At 36.5% G+C, this 21,157-nt stretch overlaps 1 protein-coding gene and 1 pseudogene across 1 annotated transcript; both read left to right on the top strand.

Annotated features, from left to right (window-relative positions):
• The first annotated feature begins 3,450 nt into the window (after positions 1–3,450).
• On the top strand, positions 3,451–4,404 carry LOC101389813 (olfactory receptor 7G2-like). The gene has a single exon (XM_014790410.2). The coding sequence runs from the start codon at positions 3,451–3,453 to the stop codon at positions 4,402–4,404; it is 954 nt and encodes a 317-aa protein (XP_014645896.1).
• An 11,599-nt stretch (positions 4,405–16,003) lies between these two features.
• LOC106800157 (olfactory receptor 7G2-like) lies at positions 16,004–16,979 on the top strand (annotated as a pseudogene).
• Positions 16,980–21,157: the final 4,178 nt, after the last annotated feature.

Below are 21,157 nucleotides of genomic sequence, written 5' to 3'. Positions count from 1 at the left end.
ATTTTTTGTATTTTATCACAATTTACCACAAGGTGGACCACATGGGATTTCTATTTTTATTTTTTTTAGAAATCTCCATACTATTTTCCATAGTGGCTGCACCAGTTTGCATTCCCACCAGCAGTGTATGAGAGTTCCACTTTCTCCACATTATCTCCAACATTTATTGTTTTTTGTCTTGTTAATTATAGCTATTCTGACAGGTGTAAGGTGATAGATCATTGTAGTTTTGATTATCTTTTTTTTTTTTAACAACACACACTTATTCTCTTACAGTTTTGGAGGTCAGAAGTCTTAAATCAGAATATTTCACTGGGATAAAATCAAGGAGTTGGCAGGTGTGGGTCCTTCTGGAGTCTCTGAGGAGAGAATCTCATTCCTTGCTTTTCCAGCTTCTACTGGCCCACTTGTATTTCTGGCATGTGGCCCTTCCTCCATCTTTGAAGCACATCACAACAATCTCTGCTTCTATCAGCATATCATCTTCTCCTCTTTGGTAGTCAAGTTTCCTTCTGCTTTTTTTTTTTTTTTAATTATTATTTGCAAGTGTTTACTAAACAAAAGAAGTAAGACCAAAGAGAACATATACCTTTTAATTCAATTTTTAAAGGTCAAAACCAAGCAAAAGTAAGCTACATTTTTTTGAGTTAAGCAGAGTAGAGAAACTACCAAGAAAATCGAGGAAATGCTGGCTTTAAAAATCAGAATATTGGATCCTTCTTGGGGGATAATCAGAATATTATTAGAATAGAATATTGCAGATAATGTAGGATGCTGCTATTATTCATTTATTTCCAGCTTAATTGAGATATAATTGACATATAATATTGTGTAAATTGAATGAATACAATGTGATGATTTGATACATGTAAGAAATTTTCAGGTACAAAATACAGTATTGTTAACTACAGTCACTATGCTGTATATTAGAACTCTGGAACTTGTTCATCTTTTAACTGAAATTTTGTAGCCTTGGAACAACATATCTCCATTTCCCCCACCCCTCAGTCCCTGCAACCACCATTCTACTCTCTCTTTCTATGAGTCTCACTATTTCAGATTACAGATATAAGTGAGATCATACAGTATTTGTGTTTCTCTGACTTATGGACAAAATTGCAGACCACTGCCTTTCAGTAAAGTTGTATTTCATCACAACACAATTTAAAATAAAGAATCATAATTCAAACAAAATTCCCCCAAAGGGACCCAAAAATATAAACTAAATCTATTGCATGGAAATTGGAAAATGTGGTTAGGATATCTAAAAATGGAGTATGAACTCTATATATTGATCACACTTTCTATTGATCATGTAGAATAGATCTGATTCTGCAGTATGAAATATAGAGAACAGAAATTAAGGTACAGAAAACGTTCAATGACTCTAAATATGAAATAGCCCTAAACATTTGAATTTTACAATATTTAGCTATATTTACAAATATATTATTTACACCCAATACACAAACTATGTTTTCACACTTAAAATTGGAATCAGGCTTCCTGATATCAGTGAGATAGAGATGACTTTTGTGTAATTTAAAATAAGAAGCCTAGATTTCATTATCAAAAAGTGTGTGTACATATGCAAGGTATGTGAAATGGAGGTGAACCTCAACAGGTGGAGAGAACTGGATGGTGTATATGTGGCTTAACAAGGTCAGGGATTAGCCATCATGACTTTCTTTCTTGTGTAGTCTTGATCTTTAAGGATTTCCGGTAAACAGGGATCAGAATGACAATAATAATATTTGTCTAATGAGGAGTTTTGGATATTGATCCCCCAGAGATATAGAGACTGTAAAGTCAGCTTGTGACAACCTCATTCAACAGCCCTTGCCTGGTCAGGAAGAAGCACACCTGAGGCTCCATCCAGGGATGATCTTTCTTGGCTGGGAATCCATTGCCTCACTTGGTCTCTCTGCCCTTCCTGAAGACATAGCTTCTGTCTTCAATATCCAGTTAACATGTCAAGCATCATTCCACAGTGATGCCAGTCAGGTAACATAAAGTCAATTAGTTATTGCTTTGGTCACGAGGACAGTTGTTTTACTATGAATTCATCTGTAAGAAGCAATGAGGCGGGTTAATGCAGGAAAAGATCAGAACCAGGTGTCCCATTGGACTGCAGCCTAACTGTCTTCTTGTTGACAAGTTCCCATGTACGCATGTACTAGAACTGCTGTTTTAATTCTTCTAAAAAAATGGCAGAATCTGTTTTCCTTCAGAGCAGAAATTTGCCCCTTCTGAAACATGATGATCGTTGTAAATCTTTCTGACATCTATTTGAATTCTGTGTGGTCATGGGGTAGGGGTAGGTCATATTTACCTGTCATTTCTGTACTTGGTTCTTGATGCACTGTTGTACAGATGACTGTTTGTATTAACCCTGTGGTTGGGCTGTGAGGATGCTGGAGAGAAAGTGGAGACACAGAGAGACGAGCTGGCTGCCTTCCTAGTGTGCTTGTTTCTCTTTATGAAATTACCATGTATTTTATATAAGAACAGCAGAGATAGTATCAAAAAAACATACATGACCACCCTTCAACTCATTCAAGAATTAACAAATCTTGACATCCTGCTATAACAGCCTCAGGTCTTTTTATAAAGTAGCAAAATAACATGCATATAGAAGATACCTATTTTGTATCCCCCTCAGTTTTTGTTCTCCCCATCCAAGAGACAACATCATCTAGAATGTGATGGTATTCCCTATGCATGGCTTTATATTGCATTTGTTTTCATAAACAACTACAGGATGAAAGGCATTAACCATAATATCTGTCAGTTTGGTAATGGAGAAATAAAACACGATGTAACAGTAATGTGGAATACTCTCTGCTAATAAAAATTAATGAAGCCGGGCTAAATACTTGAACATCAATAAAAAAATACATTACTTAAGGATGAAAACTGTAAATTACATGTACCGTATGTTTCAGTTTATATAAAGCTTTCAAAATGCTAAACAATGCAATCGTTTATGGAACAATAATGGCAATTACAGTGCAAGTTGCAGGGGAATAATGTATATGAAGTTCATGTAGTGGTTTCCTTGGAGAAGGAAAAGAATCCTGAAAGAAAAGAATTCCTGAAGGAAACACCATATCTTATCTTTAGTTCAGTCTCAGAACGAGAGATGATTATGGAGGAATAAATTAGCAGAGAGGAAGATTTGAATATTTTCTTGAGTTCACAATATACATAGTTTTAAAAATTATTTTAAGCACTGGTTCTCAAACTTTAGCATATATCAAATTCATCTGGAGGGCCTGATAAAACTTAGATTGCTGGTTCTCACCCTAGAGTTCATCAGCAGTAAGTCTGGGGTAGTATCATCATTATTTATTTCTAACAAGTTCCCAGTTGATACTTCTGCTGCTTATCCAAGGACCATTAATTTTATTTTCTTGTCGCCCCATCTTTTCTGTCTGATTCATCAACAACATGCAACCCAGAAATCACACAGATGTTTCAGAATTCCTCCTCCTGGGATTGACAGATGATCCAGAACTGCAGCCTCTCCTCTTCATTCTATTCCTGACCATGCTCCTAGTCACCATTGTGGGAAACCTACTCATCATCCTGACTGTCATCTCTGACTGTCACCTCCACACCCCCATGTACTTCTTTCTCTCCAATTTGTCCTTTACTGACATCTGTTTAAGCACAACCACGATCCCACAAATGCTGATGAACATACAAGCACATAATCGGAGCATCACTTATACAGGCTGCCTTATACAGGTTTACTTTGTCCTGGTTTTTGCTACTTTGGAAAATTTTTTTCTTGCAATTATGGCCTATGACCGCCATGTGGCCATTTGCCACCCACTGAGGTACACAGTCATCATGAATTCCCGCTTCTGTGGACTGCTCATTCTCTTCTCCTTATTCGTTAGCATTGTGGATACGCTCCTCCACAGTCTTATGGTGTTGCAGCTGATCTTCTGCACAGACCTGGAAATCTCCCTCTTCTTCTGTGAAGTTGTTCAGGTCATCAAGCTTGCATGTTCTGATACCCACATCAATAACATCCTGCTATATTTTGCAACTAGCATATTTGGTGGTATTCCTGTGTGTGGAATCATTTTCTCTTATATTCAAATAGTCTCCTCTCTTTTGAGAATGTCATCAGTGGGTGGAAAGTATAAAGCTTTTTCCACCTGTGGTTCTCACCTCTCAATTGTATTCTTGTTCTATGGGACAGGTTTGGGAGTGTACATTAGTTCTGCTCTTACTAACTCTTCCAGGAACACTGCAGTGGCTTCAGTGATGTACGCTGTTGTCCCTCAAATGCTGAACCCCTTCATCTATAGCCTGAGGAACAAGGACATGAAAGTAGCCTTGAGAAAACTCATTAATAAAATACCAATGATTTTTCAAGAGTGTATTGTCTAATTTCCCCATCTCTGAATGTTTTCCAGTTGTCCTTCTCTTATTGATTTCCAGCTTTGTAATGTTGTGGTCAAAAAAGACACTTTGTATGATTTTAACCTTTTAAAATTTTTTAGACTTGTTTGTGGCCTAACATATGATCTCTCCTGGCAAATGTGCCATGTGCAGTGGAGAAGAATGTATCTTCTGCTGTTGATAAATGGAGTGTTTACATATGTCTGTTAGGTTTTGTTTGTTTATACCATTTTTCAAGTTCTCTATCTCTTTTTCATCAATCCAGAGGTACCATCTATTGTTGAAAGTTTTGTAGTGAAGTCTCTAAGTAGCATTGTAGAAATATGTATTTCTCACTTCACTTCTGTCACGTTTGCTTCATGCAATTTGAAATTCTGTTGTTTAGTGTATGTATGTTTATAGTTGTTATAGCATCTTGATTATTGACCCTTTTATGTCTACCTCTATCTATCTATCTATCTATCTATCTATCTATCTATCTATCTATCTATCTATCTATGTATCTATCTATCTATCTATCTATCTATCTATCTATCTATCTATCTTCTATCTATCCTCTTTTGCCTATTTTAACAGCTTTGACTTAAAATATATTTTTTCTGATATTAGTTCATTTTTTATAACTATTTGGCTGAAGTATATTTTCTATCATTTCATTTATAATCTGTTTGTGTCTATGGACCTATAGTGAGTTTCTTGTAAACTTCTTATATTCATGTAATGTTTCTTTTATTATTCTTCCAATCTCTACCTTTTGATTGAGAGTTCAATCCTCTTACCTTTTGTTTTTTTATTTTTTTAAAGTTTTTTATTTGTTATATCACTTTTATTTTTAAATTAATCATTCAAATCCCAATATGCCCTATGAGCAGGAAGCACAGTATGTTCTTTTGTTTGTTTGTTTTTGTTTTGTTTATTGCAGTAACATTGGTTTATAACGTTGTGTAAATTTCAGATATACATCATTATACTTCAGTGGTGAACATGAGAACATGATGTAATCCATGCAGAAATAATCCTCTTACCTTTAATGGATTTTACTGATAAGGAGATATTTAGTTGTTCCATTCAAAAATGTATTTTCTGTATGTCTAATACCATTTTTGTTGTTCTTCTTCAATTCCTCCATTATTTATTTATATTTTTCTAATTTATTTTTTTATCTTGAATATTTTGGAATTTTTTTCATCATTTTTTTAGAATATATCCAGATAATTTTCTTTGTGGTTACTATGGGCATTAAATTTAACAATCTTGTTTGAATTCATACCACTTTTACTTCAACCGCATGCAAAACTTCTGTTCTTACCTGGGTCTGTCCTTTATTCTTTATGTTGTTACTGTCACAAATTAAATGTTTATACACAGTGGCCAGTAGCCTAGATTTAAAATTGTTTACATTTGTTTTTCTAAATCCAGTAGGAAATTTTAAAAAGTAGAATTATAAACCAAAACTAAAATATGGGCTCTTTTATTTTCCTACACATTTATCTTTACCAGAAATAGTTGTTTTTTCATGCAGCATTGAATTACTGTCTAGCTAGATAATGCCACAATAACTTTCACGAGTCTACAAAGACCGTTATGATATTCTCTTTAAAGTTAAGATTATCATAGTTACTTAAGTTTCAATCCTTTTGCAAAGGATAAAGATTGGTTAAATAACACTAACACTAATTCTTCATTTTAAAAAATAAACAGTATCATCAAAAATTAATGGTTATCTCCATACTTAATTTATAAACACAAGTTTCTCATCTTTATGATATGAATTTATAGGAATAAATGCTAATTGATGTTGGGCAAAAAAAAAAAAAGAATTACTGTCTAACATCTCTTCATTTCAAACTCAAGGAATCCATTAGATATTTTCATAGAGCAGGCTTTGAGGTAATGAACTCCTTCAGCTTCGTTTATCTGCACATGTTTTATTTCTCCCCCATTTTTGGAAGGGAATTTTTGTCAGATATAAAATTCTTAGTTGACTTTATTTTTTCTTTCAGCACTTTAAAAATATCATCCCACTATCCTCTGGCCTTCATGGTTCTGACGAGAAATTTGTTGTTAATCCTACTGAGGACCTCTTGTATGTGATGAGTTGATTTTATCTTGGGTTCTAATATGTTATGAGCTCCTTTCCAGATTCTCTTTTTCCCTTTGGCTTTGTCAGTTTGATGATAATATGTTTTAGTGTTAATATCTTTGAGTTATCCTCCTTGGAGTTCATGGAGCTTCTTAATTTTGTAAGTTCATGTCCTTCACCATATTTGGGAAGTTTTTGACCATTATTCATTAAAATACTCTTTCCATCTCTTTCTCTTTTTCTTCTCCTTCTGGAAATTCAATAACATATATATATATAAATTTTTTATACATGTAGTGGTGTCCTACAGGTCCCTTAGGGTATACTTACTTTTCTTCATTCATTTTTTTTCTGCTCCTTACACTCAATATTATAATGAGTTAGCTTTGTATATAAGAATCTACTCTGTAGTTTTCTTTTTTAAAAAATTAGTAGTTGGAAGTGGTAGAAGTCTATTTGTTTAGTGACTTTCTCAAAATATTTTGCAAAGACTCTACTTCTTGTCATATGTGGTTATTGAAATGTGTGTTCTTTAGCTTTGTTCAGCTAGTGCTTTGATACATTTCCTTGAGTGGCATGAGAGATACAAACAAGAAAAGAAATAACATTCCTCTCTCAGTCTTTACAGGTTGGAACTGTGGGTCAGTACTCTTTCAAAACTTACCCAGGTTTGCACTGAGCCTAGAAATCAATATGAAAGTTTAGAATCTTCTCTGGTATTTTCTGAGTATATGTCTTGCCATGGGTATGCGTGTGGCTTTCTAAATCCTCCCACATATTTGCCTGCTCTAAAATGTCCAAATTCCCTAAAGAAAATTTCTACTGTTTTTGCTCTGGGGTTGAGCTGAGCTATTTTATGTTTTGACTTTAATCTTTTACCATAGGCACATGTCAGCTGTGAGTTTGGTTTGTGGTGTTTTCAAAAAATGCCCAATGTTTTCCCAGCCTGAGTTCTGAGTTAGGCAAGGCAGAGATGAGCGCCTTGTGTCAGTCCTTCAGGTAGCTCCCAGACATGTTAGAACAGACATAGAGAATGATTTGAGAAAAGGTCTACTCTGTGTCTTCTGAATCCATGGACCAGGGTCTCATACTGAGAACACAGGCTGTGATCATTTTAAGACTGACTAGTGCCATGCCAGGGAGGAAGTGGGGCAAGAGAAAATAAAAATGCCACAAAACCTTTCTACCAGTTTGAAATTGCTTTTTTCTTGACTCAGCACTCACTTGGTTGCAGTAAATTTTGAATGCTTTCAGGAGTTCTGACAAAGTTAGTTCTGACAGTTTCTGCTTTTTTTTTATTGTTTCTTTGAAAGTAGAAGGCTTTAAGCTGCCTAATATGCCATTTTGCCATTTTGATGGCAAAATACCATGGACTCTTTTATGCACAGTCTTTATTATAGAGAATATATTAGACACTGTTGAATATAATATGTAGAAAGAGAATGCAATGAGCCATTCATAGAGTTAGTCCTTAGACTATGCTTTATAGAGTATATTTGCTATATTATCACTTGCATTTTATAACATATATATATATCCATATTAAACTATATTTTTTAACCTAAATATCATTTCAATCTTCCTCAGACTGTTGTTGTAAAGGGTGCCTTTGAATGCATCTTAAGAAAGAAGACTAGAATCCAATTACAGAAAGAAATTTTATCCATGTGTGAAAGGCACTTGGAATACATGCAAACAGAAATAGGTGAATGGAAGAGAATTGCATAATTTCGGCCTACAGGATGAGGGAATTTTAAGTTCTTCCTTCTCTGAACTTTTAAGAGTTTTCACTGGCCTGGGATTGGAATGATAGCAAACGAGTTTGGCTAATGAGAAACTTTGGATGTTGAAGCCCCGAGGGCAGCAGAGACTGCAAATTATCTGCCTGTGATCACCCTACTCAATAGCCCTGCTCAGGTCACTAGTCAGCATATCTGAACCTCTTTCCAGGGATCATCGCTTTTGCACAACAGCCCGGTCCTTCACTCTATGATTCCATGACCCCTGAGAACAGGGCTTCCATTTCTCTCCTGCAGTATCAAAGGAAGAACTGAGTGTCTTTCCCTAAGTTTAGCTTCCAAGTCATCTGACGTTCCCTAGTCTGTTTTTCAAATAGGGAGAGGTGTTTCTCTACCAATCCATCTTCAGTTGAGTGGGAACATGCTGAAAATGGTTTGATCTTATTTATCTATGAAGATTATGCCTAATTGTCCCTCATCTGACATGTTTTCTTGTACCTTTGCAATGATACTAATCAATCTGCTAATATTTTACTCTGACCATAAAATTCTAGGATCTTTTTCTATTCTCAAGAGACACCTCCCCTTGCTCCAGTTTGTGGAGTATTCTTGACTTCTCTAAAGTATTCCTTATTTTATGGGCAGGGAATGAAGGTGGATTTTCATCTTATATTTATCATTCTGTGTCTGGTTCTTCATGTTCCTTTTTAGTGATGATGATTGGTTGACCCTGGTACCTTTCTACGAAGATTCTGGCACAGGTAATGGAGAACTAGGGAAACCCTATAGGCTACATCCACGTATCAATATCTCTTTGGCAAAATATGAAATCTTTTAAAAGACAGAATGACACATTATATCTGGACCAGTGCTCATGTGTCTGTTTCCAGAATTAATAAATTTTGACATTTGCCATTACAGTTCTCCTCTTTAAGTAATAAAATAATTTATAGAGACAACATTCATTTTTATTTTCCTCTATTCTTGTCCTTCCATTCCCAAAGGCAGCAACAGTCTTGAATTTGTTGAGTTCCTTGGCATTGCTTTAAACTAGTCTTATGTACAAATAAGTGTGTGTGTGCATGCATGCATATGTGCATATGTGTCACAATGCAAATGCCCATTCCTTCAAGAATAAATAAATTGTGATGTCGTAAGACAGGGTACTACAGAAAAGGAGTGGAAGCTAATGAACCAGAATAAAATGTACCAACACTTGTTCCTCCCCTCTGCTTCTAAAAAAATGCATTATTTATTTATTTATTTATTTATTTATTTATTTTTGTGAGGAAGATCAGCCCTGAGCTAACATCCATGCTAATCCTCCTCTTTTTTTGCTGAGGAAGACCTGCTCTGAGCTAACATCTATTGCCAATCCTCCTCCTTTTTTTCCCCTAAAGCCCCAGTAGATAGTTGTATGTCATAGTTGCACATCCTTCTAGTTGCTGTATGTGGGACGCGGCCTCAGCATGGCCGGAGAAGCGGTGCGTCGGTGCGTGCCCAGGATCCGACCCCGGGCCACCAGTAGCAGAGTGCACGCACTTAACCTCTAAGCCACGAGGCTGGCCCCCCCTCTGCTTCTATACATGAGCAAGATTTACAGTGGGAGTGTCAGCACATGAATTCTTTCTGAAACTTGCAGTCACCATACCAGGATTAGTCTTTCTTTCTCTCCTCTTCTTTCATCTTGTCCCACCCCTCACTTCACTCTCTGCTTTGTCCAATCATGTTCATGCCATAAACAAATCACTATAGGTAATATTAAGAAGGTCCCATATGTCAAGCACTGTGCTTAGTGATATTGTCTATTTATTTCTCATCCCTGTCGTATCCCCATAAGGTTTCTTGATGGTTTCCATCATACCAGTATGGAGACAGAGACTTCTCACATAGTTGTGAAAATTTTCTTCTTCCTGAAACATGTGCTAGAACCTGGAATAAATTCAGGTGTGTCTGAGTCCAAATTTGCACCAAATGATCAATTCCATTATAGTTACTTGTTTTCACAACTCAACGCTTGGCTCAGATTTTCTTATCTGGGAAGCAGAGTTTTTGTATTGCTATTTTTCTTTAAACATTAACATGCTAATGATCACGCTGTTTGTGTTTTTGTTGTTGAGTTGTATGAGTACTTTATATATTTTGGATATTAACCACTTGTCAGGTATATGATTTGGAACTATTTTCTCCCAGGTGGTTAGTTGTCTTTTCATTTTGTTCACGGTTTCCCATGCTGTGCAGAAGCTTTTTAGTCTAATGTAGTCCCATTTGATAATTTTTTCTTTTGTTTCTCTTGCCTTAGTAGACATGGTATTTGAAAAGATGCTGCTAAGACTAATGTCAAAGAGTGTACTGCCTATATTTTTTTCTAGGGGTTTTACGGCTTCAGGTCTTACATTCAAGTCTTTAATCCATTTTGAGTTAATTTTTGTGTGTGGTGTAAGATAATGTTCTACTTTCATTCTTTTGCTTGTGGCTGTCCAGTTTTCCCAGCACCATTTAATGAAGAGGCTTTCCTTTCTCCATTGCATGTTCTTGGCTCCTTTGTTGAAGATTAACTGTCTATAGATGTGTGGTTTTGTTTCTGGGCTATCAATTCTGTTCCATTGATCTGTATATCTATTGTTGTGCCGGTACCATGCTGTTTTGATTACTGTAGCATTGTAGTACATTTTGAAGTCAGGTATTGTGATGCTGTCAGCTTTGTTCTTCTTTCTCAGGATTGCTTTGGCTATTTGAAATCTTTTGTTGTTCCCTATAAATTTTAGGATTCTTTGTTCTATTTCCATGATGAATGTCATTAGGATTCTGATTGGGATTGCATTGAATCTGTGGATTGCTTTAGGTAATATGGACATTTTAACTATGCTTATTCTTCCAATCTGTGAGCGTGGAATATCTTTCCATTTCTTTGTGTCTTCTTCAGTTTCTTTCAATAATGTCTTACAATTTTCAGTATATAGTTATTACACCTCTTTGGTTAAATTTATTCCTAGAAATTTTATTTTTTTGTTGCGATTGTAAATAGGATTGTATTGACTTCTCTTTCTGCTGGTTCATTGTTAATGTATAGAAATGCAACTGGTTTTTGTAAGTTGATTTTGTACCCTGAAAATTTGCTGTAGTTTTTTATTATTTCTAATATCTTTCCAATGGATTCTTTAGGGTTTCTGTATATATAATCATATCATCTGCAAACAGCAAGAATTTCATTTCTTCCTTTCCCATATGGATACCTTTTATTTCTTTTTCTTGCCTAATTGCCCTGTCCAAAATCTCCAGTACTATGTTGAATAAGAGTGGAAAGAGTGGGCCCCATTGTCTTCTTCCTGTTCTCAGAGGGATGGCTTTTAGTTTTTCACCATTGAGTATGATGTTGGCTGTGGGTTTGTCATATATGGCCTTTATTATGTTGAGGTACTTTATATATCCATTATATTGAGAGTTTTTATCATAAATGGGTGTTGGATCTTGTCAAATACTTTCTCTGCATCTATTGGGGTAGAGGAAATAAACAGACACTTTTCCAAAGAAGATATACAGATGGCCGACAGACACATGAAAAAATGTTCAACATCTCTAATTATTAGGGAAATGCAAATCAAAACTACAATGAGATATCACCTCAATCCCATCAGAATGGCTATAATTAACAAGACAAGAAATAACAAGTGTTGGAGAGGATATGCAGAAAAGGGAACCCTCATACACTCCTGATGGGAATGCAAACTGGTGCAGCCACTATGGAAAACAGTATGGAGATTTTTCAAAAAGTTAAAAATAAAAATACTGTACAATCTAGGTATCCCACTACTGAGTGTTTATCCAAAGAATATGAAATCAACAATCCAAGTAGATTTATGGACCCCTACGTTCATTGCAGCATTATTAGCAATAGACAAGACATGGAAGCATCCCACGTGCCCTTCTGTGGATGAATGGATAAAGAAGATGCGGTATATATATACAATGGAATAATACTAAGCTATAAAAAAAGACAAAATGGTCCCCTTTGCAACAACATGGATGGACATTGAGGGTCTGATGTTAAGCAAAATAAGCCAGACAGAAAAGAGAAATACTGCATGATTTCACTCATATGTGGAAGATAAACAAATACATGGAAAAAGAGAATAGATTAGTGGTTGCCAGAGGGGAAGGTAGCTGGGGGTAGGAGAAAGGGGTAAAATGACACATATGTACAGCAATGGATAAAAATTATACTACTGCTAGTGAGCGCAATGAAGTCTATACAGAAATTGATAAATAATAATGTACATCCCAAATTACACAGTTATAAACTATTCTGATGTCAATAAAATAATTGAAAATAAAAGATCCTAATGAACTATTCTCATTTAAAACGTCATTAGAATATTTTTCCAAATCTCTGTTTTATAAGAACAGTAGGAAATATATTGATAGACCCAGGCCTGAGCCAATTAAGTCTTCCCAGTTTGGAAGGATCCAATGTCAATATTCTCTAACTTCTCACCTTAACCCATGAAATAGGAGTGTCCTGGAGATGATGCCAGTGCATACCTTCTGAGTATCCTCAGGAGGTGGTGAGAAAGGCTGCCTGACCCATGCTTTAGTGGGGCCAGCCAGAAAAGGAAAGATGGAGGGTCCTAATTTCTATGAGTGATTTTTCTTTAGTGCGCTGAAGATTTTAATTGATTAATTATTATTACATTTTAAAAACCACGTTACTTCAGTATAATTGACATGGAAAAAGCTGTGCATACTCATGTATACAACTTTATGGGTTTGGGGATAAGAAAGCACCAATGAAAACATCAAGACCATTGGCATATCCGTCACCTCCCAAAGTTTCCTCTCATCCTCTTTATTATTATTATTATTATTTGTGATCAGAACACAGCATAAGATCTAACCTCTTAGCAAAGTTTAAGTGTACAATACAGTATTGTTGGCTGTAGGCACTATGCTGTCTAGTAGATTTCCAGAACTTATTTATATTGCATAACTGAAAGTTTGTACCCTTTGACCATCTCTCTCTATTTATCCCCTTCCCCGTCCCTGGCAAACACCATTTTGACTCTATGTTTCTATGGTTTTGACTATCTTAGATTCCACATACAAGAAAGATCATACAATATTTATCTTTCTGTATCTGGATTATTATACTTAGTATAGAGTCCTCCATGTTCCTCCATGCTGTCACAAATAGCAGGATTTACTTCTTTGTCTAAGGCTGAATAATATCTCGTATGTATGTACCACATTTTCTCTATCCATTTATGCATTGATGGATGTTTATATTGGTTCTGTATTTTGATGATTTATATTGCTGCAATAGACATGGGAATCAAGGTATCTCTTTGAGATCCTGGTTTTAAATCACTTGAATATACACCCAAAAGTGGGATTGCTGGTTGTTCTGTTTTTAGTTTTTTGAGGTACCTCCATAGCGTTTTCCATAGTGACTGTACCAGTTTACATTCCCAACAACAGTGTACCAGGCTTGTCTTGTCTTCACATCCTTGCCAACACTCATTATCTTTCATTTTTTGTGTGTGTGTGTGAGGAAGATCAGCCCTGAGCTAACATCTGCCAATCCTCCTCTTTTTGCTGAGGAAGACTGGCCCTGGGCTAACATCTGTACCCATCTTCCTCCACTTTATATGGGACGCTGCCACAGCATGGCTTGACAAGCGGTGCGTTGGTGCGCACCGGGCATCCAAACCGGCGAACCCTGGGCAGCCGCAGCAGAGCGTGCGCACTTAACTACTTGTGCCACCGGGCCGGCCCTGTTTTTGTGTTTTTAATAATAGGCATCCTAATGTGTGTGAGATGATTTCATATTGTGGTTTTGATTTGCATTTCTCTGATGATTAGTGATGTTGACACTTTTTCATATACTTGTCCATTTGTATGTCTTCTTTGGAGAAATATCTATTCAGGCATTTTGCTCCTGTCTTATTCTGTTAATATTTTTGCTATTGACTTGTATGAGTTCCTTATATATTTTGAATATTAACTCCCTATCAGATGTATGGTGTGCAAATATTTCTCCCATTTTGTATGTTCTCTTTTCATTTTTTTTCTTCCCTTTTGCCGTGCTTAAGCTTTTTAGTATGATGTAGTCCACTTTGTTCATTTTTTCTCTTGTTGTTTGTACCTTTGGTGTCATATTCAAAAAGCCATTGCAAAGGCCAATGTCAAGGAGCTTTTACCTTATGCTTTCTTCTAGGAGTTTTATGATTTCACGTATTTTCTTTAAGTCTTTAATCCATTCAAGTTTTTTTTTTTTTGTATGGTATAAGATATTCACACAATTTTATTCTTTTGGATGTGGATATCCAGTTTCCTAACACCATTTATTGAAGAAAATATCCTTTCCCCATTGTGTATTCTTGGAGCCTATATCAAAGATTAGTTGGCCATATATGCATGGCTTTATTTCTGAGCTCTCTATTCTGTTCCTCTGGTCTATGTGTCTGTATTTATGCCAGTACCAGGGTGTTTTGATTACTATAGCTTTGTAGTATCACTTGATGCCATGGAGTGTGATGTCTCCAGCTTTGTTCTTCTTGCTCAAGATAACTGACTGCTTGGGGTCTTTTATAGGTCCATATGCATTTAGGATTGTTTATTCTATTTCTTTATAAATTGCATTGAGAATATTGCACACCTGGCCTCAGAGTCAGAAAAGCAGGTATCCTGAATTCCTCCCTCTGGAGTCTTGGTCTTTAAGGATTTGCACCGTTCTGGGATCTCAATGATGATAACATTGCTTGGCTAATGAGAAGCTTTGGAAATTGAGCCCCTAGGGATACAGGGATTGCAATCTTCCTGTAACCACTTCCTTCAACAATCCTTCTGAGGAAAAGAAGTAGCACACCTGAGCCTCCTCCCATAGATGGTCCATCTTGCCCAAGATCACAGTAGCTCACTCAATCCCTTTCAATTTCCGGAAGGCAGATCTCCCAGATGTTACTTTCAGAGAACAGATCAAACATTATTCTGCTGTTATGCTAACCAGGTAACTTAATGTCCTTTAGTCAATGTTTGGAAATGAGGGCAGGTGTTTTACTACAAGCTCATTCAAGGGAAACAGTGAAGAGAATAAATACATCAGATAATTAAGTATTAAGTAAATATGTCAGATGATTAAGTCACCCATGGCTCTCCTTCCTGTCTGTCATCTTCTTCTCATGTTTTCTTGTGTCTTTGCACCAATACACAAGGACTTCTTTTCTGCTTAACTTGCACTCAGTCTACTATGTCCAATACCGTTTTTTTCCTGAACAGAAAGCAGGATGACTGTCGTAAAACTTGTCACATTTACTTGCATTCCTGTGATGGTAGGGTGCAGAGGGGTTGGTAAATTTCGCCGTATTCTCCCATTCTTGGTCCTTGACATATCTTTCTATTATTTCTGTTGCATGGACCTGGCTCTCAAGAGATCCAGACAGAATCTTCAAGCTGTCACGCTAGTCTATACATTTCTTTTATAAGGTAACCATAATTTTAAATAATCAGAACAGTATAGATAGTGTAATTAAAAAAAAATGACCACCCATAACCCTCTCCTGAATTGACAAATGTTGACATTCTGCTATGTCAGTTTCAATTCTTTTTGAAAAGTAACAATATACTTATAGAAGACACTCTCTTGACATTTCCACACATTCATCTCCTTCCCTTCCCAACAGTGTTTGCCACAGGTGATGCTCCTGATGGCGGACCACAGATTTGACTGTATTGTTATCTTGTCTTTTTCATCAGATTTGCCAACAACATGAAACCCAGAAACCAAACAGATATTTTAGAATTTCATCTTATGGAAGTAACAGATGATCCAAAACTAAAGTCCCTCATCTTTAGCCTGTTTCTGTCCATTTACCTGGTCACCGTCTTGGGAAACCTGCTCATCCTCCTGGCTATCATCACTGACTCCAATCTGCACACCCCCATGTACTACTTTCTCTCCAATCTCTCTTTTACTGACATCTGTTTAAGCACAACCACAATTCCAAAGATGCTGTTGAACATACAAGTACAGAATCAGAGCATCACTTACAGAGGCTGCCTCATGCAGGTTTGCTTTGTCCTGATTTTTGCTAATTTGGAAAATTTACTCCTTGTGGTTATGGCCTATGACCGCTATATAGCCATTTGTCACCCACTGAGGTACACAGTCATTATGAACCCCCACCTCTGTGGCCTGCTGATTCTACTCTCACTGTTCATTAGCGTTTTGAATGCCCTGTTCCACAGTCTGATGGTGTTGTGACTGTCCTTCTGTACAGACCCAGAAATCCCCCTCTTTTTCTGTGAAATTGCTCAGATCATCAAGATTGCCTGTTCTGATACCCTCATCAATAGCATCCTGGTTTATTTTGCAGCTAGCATATTTGGTGGTGTTCCATCTTCTGGAATCATTTTCTCTTATACTCGAATTGCTTCCTCTATTTTGAGAATGCCATCAGAGAGTGGAAAGTATAAAGGTTTTTCCACCTGTGGTTCTCACCTCTCAGCTGTCTCCTTATTCTATGGGACAGGTTTGGGGGTATACATTAGTTCTGTATTTACACACTCTTCCAGGAAGATGGCAGTAGCTTCAGTGATGTACAATGTGGTCACTCCCATGTTGAATCCCTTCATCTACAGCCTGAGGAACAGAGACATGAAAGGAGCCTTGAGAAAAATCATTGGTAGTGTACCTTCTTTTCAGTGATTGTGTCATCTGCTTTGGGCTGAGGTTTCTAGAATAATCAAAGTGAAAAGAATACTGGGTGAGTCAACATGCCTAATTTCTATCGTCAACTTCTTCTAAAATGATCAGATAGCATAACGGACAAGTGCACTTTAAATTGAAGTGGAAACCTAGTTTGCACTTTATCTAGGTTTGTGATGTTTGACAAGCAATTTCCAACCTGTAATCTCAGTTTCTGAGGGAGACTCCCTAAGGAGAATGTGAGTCTGGGGTCCATCTAATAGTGATTTTGGGATTAATGCTTTTAGAAGAAGTGAAGTGGGTGAGGTAGGTAGGGCTGGGAGAGGATTTAACCAAGGCTCTGGTGATTGTTAGAGACTACTTTTGCCTGGTTCCATTGTTCAGGCCATGAGAATTGCACTTTGAGTTAGAAAAGACAAGGACAAAATGGATGGACCTTGAGGGTATTATACTAAGTTAAATAACCTAGGCAGAGTTAGAAGTACTGTGAGGCAAGAGAGATGATATTTCACACCTCAATTCAGTAACTGCTGAGCCCAGTCACCAATAAACTGTATCTGGGTGGGACAACATCAACATCCACTACCCTTAACTTCATTTAGTATAAAATGGCATAATTAGGCTATCTTAGAGGTTTGATGTGATAGGAGATAAGTGAGCTTTATCAATAAGGAGGCCTTTGGTTGTAATAAGAATAACAAACCCTGACTCTAATACACTCAAACAATAAAGAGAGTTACCAAGTCACAGATGTGTTAACTAACTTTCTTGTAGTAATCAATGCACAATATACATGTATATCAAACCACCACATTGAACACCTTGAATTTATAAAATTTTGTCAACTATATCTCAATAAATTTGGAAAAATGTAGAGTTGTCTTTCATTGTAAGTACTTCAGAGATGGGGAATATGCAGGACCTGGAAAGTAAGGCTTCGTTCATTCGTCCATATGGTGTCTTCACACAAGATCTGGTTCCCCTCATGTTTCAGATGCTTGCAACAGATGGAGCGTTCATATCCAGACATGATTTCTCAAAACAGAAAATTAACTGTCTTTCCCTGGGCCTGTTGCTAATAGAGGATCTGTGATTAATAGATCTTTCTATGGACTCAATCTCTCCATATCATCACTAAGATTAGAATCATCAGCTTTTTCTGAATGTAATTCCTTGCTTGGGAAAAATTATTACTATGAGAGGCTTTTTTTGTGTGTGTGTGAGGAAGATCAGCCCTGAGCTAACATCCGTGCTAATCCTCCTCTTTTTGCTGAGGAAGACCGGCTCTGAGCTAACATCTATTGCCAATCCTCCTCCTTTTTTTTTCCCCCCAAAGCCCCAGTAGATAGTTGTACATCGTAGTTGCACATCCTTCTAGTTGTTGTATGTGGGATGCGGCCTCAGCGTGGCTGGAGAAGCGGTGTGTCGGGGCGCGCCCGGGATCCAAACCCGGTCCGCCAGTAGCGGAGCGCGGGCACTTAACCGCTAAGCCACGGGGCGGCCCTGAGAGGCTTTGACTAACTCATCCTCTGGAATGTAATTGCTGTTAAGAAGTCAACTCCATAACCACTACAGACGTTCACAACAATGCCTGGAGAGAAAAAGTACTCAATGAAATTTAACTAATATCCATATCCATATGTGTTCCATATCTTGCTGATATTCATTAATCTAGTAACGTTTTTGCTCGCACATATTATCTTCACATTTACTTCAACATGCGATATAGTTAATACTTTTGTAATATTTATCAGAAGCCTTTTCTGGTCTGAGTAACATAATCATATGGACAGTTATTGTCTAGGAAGAGCAAAGACTGGTAATCTTTTTCTCACACTTTTGTTTGCTGCGATTCCTTCCTTTTGATTTGTTTGTAAGAATGTATCTGAGTTTTTACTTTCCCCCTGGTTATCTCATCTTGCTGTGTTTCTCATTCATCTCTACTGGAGTCTAAACAGAGAAACATGGTTGAGTAAAATTAATTGAATCATTGAATTTTTAGAGAATTGGTCACAGTCTTTGGGCACTCCTGTAAAACATTTTAATGTTTCTAAAAAGAAAACATTTTTTTCTATGGAGATGGGCTTTACTTTTAGAAGGAAATGTTGAGTGTGAAACAGCACAGGAGAAAATGAAAGCTGGCAGGATTAGGGGGATCATTTTTCCCCAAAGCGGAAAAAAGCAGGGCCATTAGCCAGAACAATTTCTGTGCTTTGGTGGGTAAAAATAATGGAAGTTCCCAGGACAATCAAGAAAGTTCCCAGAGAATTTCTGTTGCAGTCGTCATGGAAGGGAGAGATAGGTATTTATGTTCAGCACTACAATTTGAGGAGAGTTCTCTTACAGGTGTCACCATGTCTTGTAGTGCAGAGATTCTTGTGACTCTCTGCAGAGACTTTGAATCTATGCAGAGACATCAAATAACTCACACTTTTAATAAACATTTTATGATATTATGCTGTACTTTGATGTTTTAAATGCATAACTTTAATATTAGAAGCCAATGGGAGAATGTATTTAGAATCTGGACTATGAAGGCCTTTCCTAAATTTTCTTGTTAAATTACATGTAAAGTGGTGCATAAAATATATCTATAGTTCTTAAACAACAGTAACATAATTAAACACATACGTGTATCATCTAGGTGAAGAATTAAAGCTATACCATCACCAGAGCATCTACTTGAAGTGTGTTCCAGTCATATCACACTCTCTCTTCCCAGTGGCAAATGCAATACTGAATTCTGAATGTATAATTTGTTTGATGTTCCTCTATGAGCTTGAATCCTATGAAATTGCCAGTATTTGATCCTATTTGCCCTCCAAACTGGGCAATAGGATTCAATATTGTTGTTTTATCATCCCATATGGATCACTCTCCAATGTGTACATTTTCTTCTTTTTGAACAAGTTAAATTTTAATGTATGCAATTTGTCTTGATAGTGTTTCCATCTTTGTTCTTTTGAAGTTTAAAGGTGCCATTGGTCTTAACAGTAATTTATTTATTTTCAATGCTGTCTATTATTATATTATGTATGGTGACATTACAAGATAGGTATCCCTGTGAAGTTGATAGATCTTTTGGTTGGTAGACTTCTGCATTTATAAACAAATAAATCTGTTTAAATACTGTCAAAAATATTTCCTGGTGGGAAGAATGTTTTATTCTTGATATTAAACTATTGGGTATACAGGAGTAACTGTTCTTTGGATATCTCCTAACACTTGTCCTAAGTGATTGAACCACTTTACACACCCACTAGAATTTCCTGATGATCCATATCATCACCAACACATTTTCATTTATACTGTCAGTCTAGTGGTCATAAAAGTTATTTTATTATTTGGTGTTTCCCTTATGATTAATGAAATTGAGTGTCTTTTCAAATATTTTTAGGGCATTTATTTTTCCTCTCTGTTAAATATCTGTTCAAGGTTTTTCTATTGAGCTATTTATTTTTTATTATTGAGTTCTTTATAATACCAGGATATTAATCCTTGTCAGTGATATCCATTGCTAATTTCTTCTTTATGTGTGTGTGGTTTGCTTTTGCATATCCATTATAAATGTTTCATGAATGAGCACAAGTGCTTGGTTTTAATACGGTTGAATTTGCCTATACTTTCCATAATGCCTTGTGCTCAAGGGTTCTTGTTTATGAAACCCTTACTTACTTGAATCTAAAGAATTTGTAGTTTTGGTTTTTATATTTGAGGAATGAAGCTACCTGGAATTTAGCTTTGCCTTTGATGAGAGGCAGGAATCAAACTCATTTGAATGGTTCTGCACCTTTTAATAAATGGTCCATTCAGTCAGTGCAATCCCGCTTCTGCAGTAAATAAATTGTTCATTTTTGTGTGGTCGGTAGGCAGCACAACTGAAGCACAATCTCAGAAAGAGTAATTTTTGCACAGAGAACTAGTGTTCACTCTGTCTTTCTGTGTCCTTGAGTATAAAGTTTGATTTTTATTACTCAATATCCAGAGGAGAGCTGAATGTCACTCCTTAGTGTTAGCACACAGGTATCTGAAGTCCCCTTGTTTATGTTTTGCAAATAGGGAGAGGTCTTTGTCTACCAGTGAAAGTTAGACTGGCCAGTTTCTCCTTATTTTTCCATTATTTTTTTGATACAACTAGTCAGGAGACTTCTCTATTCTTTACCTGTTACCTGGCCATGAGGAAGCTGGGGAGAATGTGAAGAACCAAGTCAATTC

Source organism: Ceratotherium simum, chromosome 39 (assembly GCF_057802395.1).
Source record: "Ceratotherium simum simum isolate JZ-2026a chromosome 39, ASM5780239v1, whole genome shotgun sequence".
Lineage (NCBI taxonomy): Eukaryota > Metazoa > Chordata > Mammalia > Perissodactyla > Rhinocerotidae > Ceratotherium > Ceratotherium simum.
The sequence above is the reverse complement of the archived record's forward strand: the minus strand, read 5'-3'. Positions and strand labels throughout refer to the sequence as shown.